This window comes from Nyctereutes procyonoides, unplaced genomic scaffold (genome assembly GCF_905146905.1).
Source record: "Nyctereutes procyonoides isolate TBG_1078 unplaced genomic scaffold, NYPRO_anot_genome, whole genome shotgun sequence".
Taxonomy (NCBI): domain Eukaryota; kingdom Metazoa; phylum Chordata; class Mammalia; order Carnivora; family Canidae; genus Nyctereutes; species Nyctereutes procyonoides.
Window position 1 is genome coordinate 7,597,979 of NW_026575159.1, and position 14,716 is coordinate 7,612,694.

Sequence of the window (14,716 nt, forward strand, 5' to 3'; positions counted from 1 at the left end):
GTGTTAGGCTTTTCCCAAACACTCTGTATTTCTGTTTTATTGCATATCTCACTCTATTAATCAGAGCAATTCCAGTAATAGTGCTTCATAATTGGCCACAGTGAAAAACCATAGTCACTTTTAGTACATTTGAAATGACCTAAGAGCAATTATTTTTCAGCTGTATTGTTAATGTCAACCTACTCATTTGGAAATTTAACTGCATCTTATTCTTGTTAAAATTATCAATAAAGAAACCAGTTTTACCCCAAGGGCCAATTTTATTTTATAGTCTCAATTATTCAACAAGAAAAACAGTGGTATTAGTTAGCTATGCCTGAATCTAAATGAAAGGGAAAAAAATCTAGAACAGACTGAAGCATATTATGCTGACTTTAAATCATCAGTCTGCGTGTGTGTATGTGTGCATGCCCACGTGTACATGAGTGCATGCACAGGTATGCACACACACACACACAGACACATCTTAGAAAAGTAATATTGTTAACTCTATGTCTATTATTCTATTAAATTTCAACACCTGGAAGTATTTTCCATGGAACTAGAACTTCAATAAATATGTGTTGCTTGAATTAGAATTTGACACTGAAATCTATAAATATGGATGCAATTAGTCAAGAGTAAATGAAATATTTCCTCTGAATCCATGCTAAAAGTCCCATGCATTATTTATTTGAAGGCTCCAAAAGCTCTATAGTATGATCATATGATGTTAAAGTTACAACATATGTGTTTATTCTCATTTTCTAACACCAATTTTAATATAAATATCAGTAATTGTGGTGGAAATGATCAGGAGAAAGAAAAAAAGAAGAAACAAATTGATAAATGCCTTTCTGGTACAATATAGGAGAGATTGTGGTGTGAAACACAGTGTGTTGGTGGAGAATCAAGGGAGTAAGCAAACCAAAAGAATTATCAATATTCAACTCTATTACTTTTGTATTATTGCAGTCATAATAAATGTACAATGGGCAAATCTATGCCATACACAGAAACCACAGGGCACAGCATTTGTATTTAAAAAGTAATAAAGTTTTTATTTTACAGCCCACTTTACTCTTCATGTGTGAGCTCATATCTGATCTTTTAACTTGAAAGATCAGATAGATTTTTGATAAACCAATGAGAGATATTATTGAAACAATTTCCAAATTACATAGCATTGAACAATTTTGTAGGAATTTTATTTTATTTATTTTATTTTATTTTATTTTATTTTATTTTATTTTAATTTTTATTTATTTATGATAGTCACAGAGAGAGAGAGGGAGAGAGGCAGAGACATAGGCAGAGGGAGAAGCTGGCTCCATGCACCGGGAGCCAGACGTGGGATTCGATCCCGGGTCTCCAGGATCACGCCTTGGGCCAAAGGCAGGCGCTAAACCGCTGCGCCACCCAGGGATCCCTAGGAATTTTTAAATAATGAAAAGTGTGCTTTAAAACAAATAAATAAATGCTTTTAAATAAATTTTAAATATTTCATATAAACTGTTATGAGAAAATATAATTATATCAGATGTGTACATGTATTCTTGATGCATTTAAGAATAAGATGGATTTTGAAGCTAAAAGGGATGATAATTATTAATACCTTTAACCATTCACTTTATATATAAGGGAATTAAGGCCTAGAGCGATTAAATGATCTGTATTAGCTCATATAATTAGTAATGGAACTGAAATGAGAACAATAGTTCTTCATATCATGTCTGATGAGTTTTTTCTTCCCTAATTATACTCCATCAGGATCCGATTTTGAAGTGACAGCTATAGCATAATAATTATTAGAAAGAAATTATCCAAAGTATTTTCCACTATAGAAAGTTTCATAAAAAAAAGTTTCATAATATTACATGATGACAATATTGATGCTGCTGCACAATGGTCTCAAGAAATTAAATCCTTATAAGTTAAAATTTGTCAAGAATATACCTTCCATATAGGAAAATACACCTAATACTGCTATAAATTTATATTAAATACTAGAATAGCTAAACTTATTTTCTTGTATTTAAGATAAAACATAAATAATAACAAACATGCTAATATTTTCTTCTATTTTAATGGTTTTATGGATGGTTTTATGTGTGTGTTTGTGTTTTTCTTACCTAAGAAAAAAATATCGGTAATTATATGAGACCAGAGGCTTCTAATTACTTCTGCCATGCTTACTTACGCACACAGGATGGGAGCTGACCAGACCAATTGTGATCCTGTTGACATATTCTCACTGAAGAACCAATCAATCGAAAACCAGGATTACACTGATAAACAACTGTGTCTCTGTATCCATAATTTTCTCCAATAACTTGACCATTCACAATGAGCTCTGGAATTCCACAGTGACCCGCTGAAATGGGTCAGAAAGTAATATTTTTAATATTGTGATCTAAGTTTTATTTGTGTATTTATATACATATATAACATTACCAAACTTTTAAAGTTTATTTACATGCATGCTACAAATAATGCAAACATGATAATATGACATAAAGACAACTACAAGATACTCAGCAAAATGCCAAATACTTAGGAGTTAAAAGAATGTGTTACTTCGAGTAACACTTGAGTCTAAAAGAAGTTAGAAAACATTTCAATCTGTGTATAAATAAAAATATAACAAAGGAATGCATTAAAAACTGTTTAGTGAAAAAATTTATAGTGTTAAACGGTTTTATTAGAAAGGAAAAAGTTATGCAATCAATGAGTTAAGATTCCATCTTAAGAAGAAAAAGAGAAGCAAAATAAAGAAGAGAAAATAAAGCCAAAGTAGATGAAAGGATATATTGAAGATAGTTACAGAAATCAAGGAAGTAGAAAATAGAAAATAATAGAGGACATTACCTAGGCTAAAAAGTATTTAAAAATAGCAACAAAATTGCTTACCTAGCTAATTCTACTTAGCACACACACAAAAAAGAGAGCAAAAAATTACCAATTACCTTTCATTCCAAGAAAGGAATGAAATACCACTAGAAGCTTACAAAAATTAGAAATAAGGTAATATGAAGGACAGTTTCATGCCAATATATTTAACAGTTCAGAAAAAAAGTACAAATATACCAAAGCTAAAGTAAGATAAAATAGAAAATATGAATAGTCCTTTATTTATTAAAGTACTTGAATTCTTTTCTTTATAAAGATTTTATACATTCACTTTAGAGATAGGGAGAACATGCACATGTGCTCATGAGCAGCGGTGTGGGGTGCAGGAAGGGAGGGGCAGAAGGGGCAGGAGAGGGTCAGGCAGACTCCGTGCTGAGCTGGAGCCCAAAGGATCCCATGTCCCAGAGATTATGACTTGAACCAAAATCAAGAGTTCCATGTCAACCTACTGAGCCACCCATGTGCACCCAATTTTTTTTTAAGTAGGCTCCACACCCAGTTTGGAGCCCAGCATGAGGCCTGAACTCATGATCCTGAGATGAAGATCTGAGCTGAGATCAAGAGTCAGACAATTAAACAACTGAACCACCCAGGCACCCCCAAAAGTACTTGAATTCTTAAAATCCTTTCCACAAAAAACACTGAGTCTCAAATATTTTTTACTGTTTTAACCGAACATTTAAGTTTAAAAAAAAATTTACACATACTCTTAGAAAATAAAAAAGAAAGGATTACTTCCTAATTTGTTTTATGAGGTAATCACAGCCCCAATAGTAAACCTGGAAGACATGAAAAATCAAGGTTCTTCATGAAAATAGATGCAGAACTCCATAAATTTTTAGAAAACCAATCTAGAAATATACAATAAATTAACCACTATAATTTGATAGAGTAAAAGAGATCGTGACATATAAACAGAGTAAATGAAAAAACAAATGGGATTATTTCAATAGATGAAGAAAAAGCATTTGACAAAATTCAGTAACAATTCATGATGAAAACTAACAATACATTTAGAATGTAAGGGAACTTTTCAACCTGATAAGGACATCTGCAATATTATGATTTATAGGAAGAAATATATATTTGGTCTTGGTCCCTGTTTCTGGCACAGAGTTCTTAAAACCCTTGGAATTTCCTAAATGATGGGAGAGTGTGTGTGTGTGTGTATGTGTGTGTGTGTGTGTCTGTGTGTTTTGTTATGCTAATGAGGTGGCTTTAGGAATCTTACCAAAGTATGGAGGCTGAGTGCCAGCCAACCATATGATTAGAGGTTTGGAACTTTAAGTCCCACTCTTTTAACCTCTGGGGAGAAGAGAAGGACTAGAAGATGAATTAATTGCCAATGGCCAATGATTTAATCAATTGTGCCAAGCAATGATGCCTCCATATAAAAACCAAAAGTAGTTCAGAAAGCTTCTGGGTTGGTGAATACAAGAAGATTCAGGAGAGTGGGGACCTAAGAAACATGGAAGTTCTGCACCATTCTCACATAACTTGTCCTATGCATCTCTTCCACTTGGCGGTTCCTGAGTTATATCCCTTTGTAACATACCAGTATCTAGTAAGTAAAATGTTTCTCTGAGTTCTGCAAGCCACTTTAGCATATTAATCAAACCCAAGGAGGGACTGGGTCATAGGAACCTGTGATTTAGAGTCAGTCAGAAGCACAGGTAATAGCTTAGGACTGGCATCTAAAGATGGAATGGAAAGCAGTCTTATAAGATTGAATGTTTAGGGGCACGTGGGTGGCTCAATTGGTTAAGCATCTGCCTTTGGCTCAAGTCATGATCCCAGGCTCCCCTCTGAGTGGGGATTCTGCTTCTCCCTCTCCCTCTGGCCCTCCATCAACTCATACTCTGTCTCACTCTCTCTCAAATAAATAAAATCATTTTTTAAAAGATGATTCATTCATTCATTCATTCATTATCATTCATTTAAGAGAGAGCAAAAGAGAAGCAGACTTCCCACTGAGCAGAGAGTCTCACATGGGGCTTGATTCAGGACCATAAGAACACGATCCAAACAAACTAAAGGCAGATGCCTAACTGAATTGGCCACCCAGGTTCCCTTCAAATAAATAAAATCTTAAAAACAAAAACAAAACCTGAACCTTTACTCTAAGGAATCTGATGCTATCTCCAGGTAGATAGTGACAGACTGAATGGAATCACAGGATACCCCGTTGGTGCCCAGAGCATTGCTTATCATTGAGAACTGAGTTCCTGAATGCCAAAAGAAATCTAAGAAAAACCTCCAGCTAACATATTTACCAATGAAATAGTGAATTTCTTCCTCTATAGGGAACAAGACAAGGAGGTCCACTCTCACCAGTTCTATTTAACATTGTTTGGCTGGCCCTATTGCAGTGCAATACATTGATAGAAAGGAAGAAAGAAAGCATAAATTTGGGAAACCAGAAAATTAAAACAATTCTAAACTTAGATGATATATATGTAGAAAAATCCTATTTTAAGAAAATCCTAAAATTAATAATTTAGCCAAGTTTCAGGATACTAGATAAATATTTAAATAATTATATTTTTATATACTAGCAACAAATAATTGATGTGAAAATTTAAATTAAATGGAAAATGTAATTAAAAATGAACAATTTCACTTATAATATTAGAAACACACTAAACATTTTTAGCAATAGACAAACATGACCTCTATGCTAAAAATACAAAATATTGTATTACAAAGAAAAAAAGGACTTAATAAATGAATGAACATACATATTATGTTTATTAATTGGAAGACAACATTCTTAGATGTCAATTCTCCTCAAATAATGTATGGATTCAATGTCACCCTGGTCATAATCCTACTATATATTTTTAAAAATAAAAAATTGATAAGCTAAGTCTAAAACTTATGTGAAATTGGAGAAGATATATAGTACCTAAAGTCATCTTGAAAATTAAGAACAAATTTGAGGGATAACATACAAAATTCAAGACTTATTGTAAAACCTAGTCAACAAATAGTGCCAGATACTATTCCAGAAAAAAACAACCTCAACGTTACTTTGTTCATTATACATACAAGAATAAACCAAAGATAAATCATAGATATGAAAGTAACATCAAAAATATAAAGCTTATAGAAGAAAATATGAAAGAAAATCTTTGTGACTTTTGGCTGAGTAAAAGTTTTGTAAACAAGACACAGAAAGAAAGCAATAACCAGGAAAGATAGACTTTAAAAATTGTTAAATTTCTGCTCATTAAAAGAAGAAATAAATAAGCAAGTCACAAGCTGCAAGAAAATATCTATAAAACACATAATAATGAAGGCCTTACAACCAGGATATACACAGACTCCTACAGTTCATAATAAAAGCCAATTCAGTATAAAAGATACTTCACCAATTTACAAAGAAAAATTTACGAATGGCCAAAAAGCTCAAGAAATTGTACTATATCAGTAATCATCAAGACAATGCAGATTAAAATGCTATATGCACCTTTATGCACCAAATGGAATGCATAAAATTAAAAGACTGGCTATACCACATGCTGGAGAAAATGTGAGACAAGAACTATTCCGGGAATTTTACTCCTAAACCTCTAAGAGGAATGAATACATATGCTCACAACAAGACTTTTCCATGAATATTCATTGCAGCTTTTTTCATAATAGCCCAAAAACTGGACAAGGGTCAGGTGTTTATCAATATGGGATTGACCAACATGTGGCATATTCATATAATGGAATTTTACTCAGCAACTAAAAAAAATAGTGATACACACAGCAACATGGAAAGATAATGAAAGAAGTCTTACACAGTATATAATTTAGAATTCCATTCGTATGGATTTCTAGAAAGGGAAAACTAACATATGGTGAAAAAACAATTATTGTCTCAGGGTTGGGGGGAGCTGCAGGTTGACTATACAGGGCCATGAGGAACCTTTCCAAGGTAATAGTAATATTCTATAACTACAAAGTGGTTTAAGTTAGACAGTTATACACATTTGACAAAACTCATCTAATTGTGTGTTTATGAGATATAGATTCCATTGTATATGCATTTTGTCATGGTATAAAAAAAGAATCAAGAAGAGTAAGGAAATATTCAATTCTTGGTAATGATATGCACACTGAAATGTTTAGCAAAAAAGTGCACTGTATTCTGTATGTTACTTTAAACGCATCCCCCAAAATGAATTAATGGATTGTTAGAGGCCTGGAAGAACAGATAGACATGTGATAAGGAAATATGACAAAATGCTAATTGTAGAACCTAGGTGGTGGGCATAGAGGCATCCATATGTCAAGTGTCACTGTCAAGTATTTCAACTGAAAAAATTCATAATAAAATGCTAGGGGATTAGGAATAAATATACTTTATTTAGAGGAATAATTATAAGCACTACTAGTGGTCATTCTTAGCTGAAAGTGTCTATGGCTATAAGGACAAGATTTTTTTTTTCAAACATGAGAATGACTGGGCTACATTAATCCTTGAAGTCAAGTTCAAGCATAAGATTTTATGATTTGCTTATTTGACAATTGCACTTTCCCTCTATCCACATCTTTTGTACTTCATATTGAATGTCAACACCACATCCTCTGCAATGGATGGTGATGTTGTCTTCATAGACTGAGAGGTAACGTTTTCTTAAAATCTTCCTTTGTGCCCTATCTCTTCAAAAAACAGAAACAGGATTCTTAACAGGTGAATAAAACCACCCTCTATACGCAATATTCAATAAATAACACACAATATACAATAACAGCTCATCAAGGCATAAAGCCATAAAATATAGTATTTCAAATTCAATTTACACATACATTTTTAAGTTTATATGTAGACTAAGTAATCTGTAATTGAAATCTGCATAATCAAAGTCAGTTTAGGAGCTATTAAAATATTTTGAGTAGTTAACCCTATATAAAAATATAAAGACTTCATTTTGTACCATTTTTATATGATATTCTTACAGCTTATTCAAATATACATGCTCTGTAAAGAAACCATTGTTGCTAGGCTTCCAAGTATACCTATTAAATATGCCTAAGGGAGGATAAAAGGATTTTAATCAAAATCTCTGGCTATACTTTTTAAGTTTCAAATAATGATTGCATTACCATGAATATATTCAAGCATACAAGTAAAACAGTATGTATCTAAATTGCTATAGACATCTTGTGCCCTGCCTCATAGTCTTAAATATCGTAAATATTTAGAGACAAAACTTGTTCACATTTAGCAATACCCTGTTCATAATAATCAGAAATTCTTAAATTGGTAAACCAAATATGATTTCTTGTTCCCAACAGACAAGTGAATAATTATTAGAACAATTTTCATTATGTCTAATTCAGTACTTCCTGTCCTATCTTGAAATCATTTTGGAGAAAAATAAAGCATAAATCATATCATTCTTTTAATATTTAAAAATTACTGAAGTCTTTGAAAAAAGATAAATCATAAATCATAATATTCTTTTAATAATAAAGAAGGAGGGGCAAGAAGAACTAGCTGCTTCAGTTTCTTTAACTGAATACGGGTTTTTTTTATATATATATATAATGAATTAAAAACTCTTTTTGCCTAAAATCAAGTTTGAAAAAATATATTTTAAAAAGTTTAATAGAAAGTAATATTACACATGTTAAAATCTTATGAAATTAAAAGAGAGAAAGATTTTAAATGTGGGAATCGTTTTTCTCCTTCGATCATTACCTTAAGCAAATAAGTGAAAGGAGAATTGACTATGGCTTAGAATGAATTAACTGCTACGGTGATTAATCCAGCTGAGTATGCAGACATATAATTTTCAGCAATTAGTTTTCAACTTTTTATATTTTCACATGCCTGGAAGAAAATGTCTCTCCTTAATGACATAAGATTCTCATTTGAAATACTAGTTTATTAACTTCAAGAGTTATCTGTTTAATAGCTTTTCTACCATGAGACATTTTTAAAGTTAAACTTATTCTGGTTAGCATCCTTACTAAGTCAATATAAATGATCACTTCTTGTTATGAAAAAAGGGCTGCCTCCTCTCCAGAGGTGAAGGTTGGGGTATGGTTGATTAAAATGATTTAAAAATCTGTACCTAGGCACCTGGTTTCAGATCCACTCCAAAGACCTGAAGAAAGACATTCCCGTACAGCAGAGCCCACAAGCATGAATCCTGAATCACAGGTAAAGATGGCTGTAGAGCCATACGAAGTTTGAGTTCCAATCTTATTTCCATTTGGAGGTGTAGGTAGTTCTCCACAGGAAATAACTTGTAAACAAGAGAAAAATAAAAACAGTTGAAGACATAGTCAATGTGCACTTGTAACAAAACCATGCATTTAACATTTTGAATTCTCTATGATCTGACATATTCACAACTGAAATCAACACTTATAAAACATGTTTGAATGAATGTGAAAATGCTGAGAAAATAGATGATATAATCTAAAATTGATCCTCTTCGAGTTCTCATAAAACCTTCTGAGTGACAGCAACATGTAACGAAGCTATTTTTGCATCTATGCTTAGTCAATCTGGTCACTCAGCAGGTTGTTGGAAAAGAAAAAAAATCACAAAATGAGAGAAAAAATAATTCACTGGTCCCAAATATTTCTTTGCCTTATGAAGTGACACGGGAAAATCCTTTTGACGTTCCTGAGATAAAGTTTCCTCTTCAATCTGAAACAATGCTTAGTATAGGAATACCTCACCTAGGCAGATAGAACGCCTTTACAAATGGAGGGCTTATGACAACACAATGATGAGTAAGCCTATGAGTGCAACTTTTCCAACAATATTTGCTCACTTTGTGTCTCTCGGTCACATTCTGGTAATTCTCACAATATTTTAGACTTTTTCATTATCATTATATTTGTCACTGTGATGAGTGATTACCACTTGCTGAAAGCTCAGATGATGGGTAGCCTTTTTAGCAATAAAGTATTTTTTAATTAGAGTATAGACCTTGTTTTTTTTTAAAGCATAATGCTATTGCACACATATAAAATACAATATAGTGTAAATATAACTATATGCACTGGAAAGTCATAATTTATTTGACTTGCCTTATTGCTATATTAGTTTTACTGTGGTGATCTGGAACTAAACCTGCAATATTGAGGTAGGTTTGTGATCATAAGTAATTTTTGTTGAGCTCTCCACAGTCTATAAAGAAATTTACATGTAACATATCATTTGGTTTCCACAAAAACCATTAGATAGAATTAATTTCAACATTTTGTTTGCAGGTTTTAAAAACTGAAAAAAGACATTGAGCCACTAGGTCATTTAGAACCCAGATCTTATAACTCCTTCATATTTAAAGACTACAAATGAAATGTCTTTCTTAAATAAAAAACAATAGTGGATAATGTTTATTGAGTGCTTATTTTATATCAGATTCTATCACTAGTACTTTATTCTCAAAACAACTATGAGGTAGATGGAGTCATTATCTGAATTGCATGTACTAGGATAAGAACACATGGTAGTTAAGTAATTTTAATAAGGTTAAACTGCCTGTAAATAGCTAAATTAAAATGAAAACCCAGTGGTCAAGCTCCAGAATCAAATACTTAGCCACAAGCCCACAGTGCCTTATGCTGCCTCTAGCTCTGGCTTTCAAATCTAGGCTTTAGGCGGTCATTACACAAAGAAAATTTGCAAACTTTAAATCATTGCATTACAATTTTAAATGTAGTGATTGTTTTGAGCTAATTTCTCAACAACCCTTTGAGAGATACCCCTATCCCAATAGCTATATTATTAATATTAGTAACACTAATATTTATATTATTTTAATTTAAAAGATGAATAAATGAAGAATCAGCAAAATCGCTATTCTTTCCATTATCTCAATGAATTGCAATCCTTAGATTCCTTATCTTTCCCAACTCTTACCTTAGGCAGGGACTTCATTTTATGTATCCCTTAAACCCTTTCATATCATAGATCATCCCTTAAACCCTTCTATATCATCACAAAAGAACCAAACATTTGTTGAAAGCCTGATTAAATTAAAATTTTATTGCAGACAATTTTTTCCTAGCTCCCTGAAATACCCCTATCTTACATGCTTATATAAATGAAATAATAGTGGAAGAACAATGAAGCTAGAGGAAAAGAAGGTTTCTAGGAGAAAATGTGAAACAATAGGGAAAAATTTTATAAGTAGAGATGCCATATTTTAGAATATCACAAGTACAGCTTAGTCATCTATTTTTGAGATTTTAATTCATCAATATGATTATCTTATTAAAAATGGTAACCCCTTATATGGATATTAAAAAACAAATTGCAAAATAGAATATTCATAAGTAAAATAATAGTAGATACCTGTGTACTTATCACATTTACGCCACTGTCTGCTCTGTTGAACTTCTTAGTCATCATAATCATAATCCTATTTTGACTTCTGATGCCTTTTTAGTTTATTTATAGATTATGAGTGTTTATGTCATAAATGCCATACAGTTGTATTGGACACAAAATGAAAGAATGAATTTTCAGGCTAGCATATTTATTGGCACAAAGTAAATACTTAATAAATATAGGGAAGGAAGTTCAAAGGGGCTTCAATATATTTCATCTGAATATCCTATGCTCAGTTAGCTTATCTATATCAGACATCGGTCATTTAATTATAAGAATGCGTGGAAATAGAATAATATGTGCAAATTGATTCAATAAATATTTATTGAGATCATGCTGTGAATCAGGTTCTAGCTGATATTTTCAATATAATATACCATTAAATATTTATATTAACTACAAGATAGGTATTATTGTAATTTACTAGTTTAAGAAATTTGGGACCAGAGAAAATAAACATAACGTAATACAGAGATTAAGAGCTTGGACTGAATCTCAGTTCTCCACCATTTATAGGTTCTGTGACTTGTGTGAAATGATTAAACCCGGGGCTCAGTTTCCTTTTGATAAAATAAGTGCAATAATATCAACTACTTCGTAGGATAGGAACTGAGCAAAAAAATGAACTAAAACATGTAAAGGGTTAAAAGCAGTGCCTGGCAAGTTGTTAAGTATACAATAGGCATTATCAGGTTGTAGTAAATGGTAGACTTTGAATTCTAACACAGGATTTCTGTATCTAAAGCCCATGCTTTTTTCATGACCATTTACTCAAAAACGTTAAAGAATTTTTAAATTTAATGAGGATAAATGACCTTTTTAATAATGTTATCTTGGGCACTTGAGTGGCTCAGTCAGTTAAGTGTCTGCCTTCAGTTCAGGTCATGATCCCAGAATCCTGGGACTGAGTCCCACATCACACTCCCTGCTTTGCTGGGAGCTTCCTTCTCCCTCTCCCTCTGCCTGCCACTCCCCTTGCTTGTGTTTTCTCTCTGTGTATGTTTGTCAAATAAATAAATAAAATCTTTAAAAAAATAATAGTATTTGGGAAAGGAAGTGATCAAGCGATTCAATCAAGAATAGCTAATAAAATAAGTTTAGCAGAGTGGATACTTACTTTGGCAATATGGTCTTTCATTTCTCCAACTCCAGGTACCATTAGGAAGACATTCAATAGAAGCAGGACCTAGTCCATGATAACCAGGATCACAGCTGAAAACTACCTTAGTTTTGTATTCATAATGGGAGCCATTCACAATTCGCCATCTTCCATGTTCCAAGGTAAAAGAATTGATGCTTGGACATGTAACAACTATACAAAAACCAAGAACATTAATATTAATCATTCTTATCTGTTCTACTTTTTAACTGTATATCTATCCCCTTCTTTATACCACCACTACCTTAATTCATTCATTACTGTGCCAAAGTGCTTTAGCATTTTTAAAAATTTATTTTCCATTTTAATCTTTTCCATTCCCCCAACTCTATGGTATTCTGGTAATTCCTTGAATATGTTCTGCTATTTCACACTTCAAAGCCTGGGTATCTATTTTATTTACCCAGAATCTTTATACTGCCTTACCTCTACTACTCTCCTTTTCTTTCCTTTTTTCTTTCTTTTTTTTTTTTTTTTGGATTATCGTATCCAAATATATTTCTTAATACAGAAAGACATGAAATGTATTTTAGTAATGAATCATTCCAATTATATTAATTTGTTAAAATTGCCTCTTTTCTTTGAAGTTGACTTAAAAGTATTCATTTTGAAATTTTTCTTCCCAACTTTTATGAGAAATAAATGACAGGGTGTAAAAAAAGGGAACTCTAGTACAAGTTGGTGGGAATGTAAACTGGAACAACTATTATAGAATATATTTGTAGAATCAGTATAGAGGATCCTCAAATAAAATTAAAAAGAGAACTATCAGATAATTAAGGAACCCCAATCTGGGTATATATCCAAAGGAAATCAGGATCTTGAAGAGATATCTGCATGCTTGTGTTCATTGCAGCATTGGTCACAATAGGCAAGATATGGAAACAACCTATTCTCATTAATTTAGAAATTTTGGAAGGACCATATTTTGAGGAAATCTGTTTTATGAAGATGGTGTTTTTGTGCAAGAGTTGTGTTATAATTTGGCTAATTCAAAATTTGTTCACCATAATATAAACAGAAGCATTATTAAACCCCTATGTTAAGATTGCACATAATTTAACAACTTTCATTTTAAATGAAATAGCAACTAAGTTGAAATGGTAGTATTAAGTGAGAATAAGTCAATGTAATATAGAGACAAATCAAAAAGCTTATTTAAACCAACATTTTCCAATTCTTTTGTTACCAAATATTTTAACAGAAGTATTTCTATCACCATTACATAATATTCATTTATCTATTAAAGTAGTAATGAAAGCAATGAGAATGTTCTAAATGCAAGTAACCTGAAGAATACTGACAAATGTTGAAGGTTATGGATCATCTCAGCAACATCTTTTATCATTATAAAAATCAGAGCTGAATGTACTAGGATATAGTTTTATTAATAATAAATCTTTAATTTTTTTCAGGGCCTATATAGTAAGAACATGTTGACTGATGGATGATTTTTTACAAAATGAGCAAAACTTTGTTATGTAAAATAAATGGACTTTAATTTTTAAATAAATATTCTGGAGTTTCCAAAAACAAGTGAAAAGTCCTTATACTGTCTTCTAGTTGTTCATAGTATAAGACAGCTTAATTAACCTTTATTTCTCTCTCAGATGTCACACTTCATTTCAGGGATTAGTTATAAAATTTGAACAATACGTAAAATTTTAAATCATACAGAATGCCAATAGATACACAGATGACACCGTTTCCTTAACACACATACCAACACAGCGAGGGGTCTTGTTATGATTGCTCCAAGTTCCATCTGATTGACATACGGCAGTGGTAAGTTCCTTAGATGATAATCTATATCCATCATTACAAAAATAGGTAACTCGGGTTCCTACCAAGTAGTCTGTCGTGAGTATTCCTCCATTTGTTGGAGCTTTAGGAATCCCACAGGAAATTGCTAGAATGAATACATGTACAAAATCATAGAAACAGAAAAATTCTTAATTTAGTAGATAAGTCTGTTAAATTGTAAAGCATGTAAAACTGTTTGGGATTTTATTAATTCCTCTGAAACAATTAGAGAATATCTCCCAGAAAAGCCTTCCCAAACCATAACTTTTTGAATAATTTATTTCAAACTCCTATTGAATGTGTTTTTAGATTGGTGAATTCATACATTATTAATGCTTTATTTTTGGGTTTTTTACTTGGTTTCTTGTCAGTTGTGTGTATTGTTATTAGCATTCATACAGGTTATATGAGAATGAAAATTGGGTAAATATAGTGTATCTATGGCTAATCTATAACTGGGCCACCACATAGGAAGTTTGGTCAGTTAATTTGGCGGAAGATTATTAAAGACTATAAAG

The 14,716-nt window shown here is 31.9% G+C and overlaps 1 protein-coding gene across 3 annotated transcripts in view; it reads right to left on the reverse strand.

Moving 5' to 3' along the window:
* The window catches only part of CSMD3 (CUB and Sushi multiple domains 3), a 1,184,516-nt gene that overhangs the window by 65,001 nt on the left and 1,104,799 nt on the right, over positions 1 to 14,716 (reverse strand). For 2 of the 3 annotated variants that reach the window (XM_055314112.1, XM_055314109.1), the window contains 4 exons: positions 14,119 to 14,304; positions 12,354 to 12,548; positions 8,961 to 9,134; positions 2,180 to 2,353 (listed from right to left, as the gene is read on the reverse strand). In XM_055314112.1, the coding sequence (XP_055170087.1) occupies positions 2,180 to 2,353; positions 8,961 to 9,134; positions 12,354 to 12,548; positions 14,119 to 14,304 (729 nt within the window). The remainder of the gene's footprint in view (positions 1 to 2,179; positions 2,354 to 8,960; positions 9,135 to 12,353; positions 12,549 to 14,118; positions 14,305 to 14,716) is intronic. The other variant, XM_055314111.1, reaches the window with a different exon arrangement.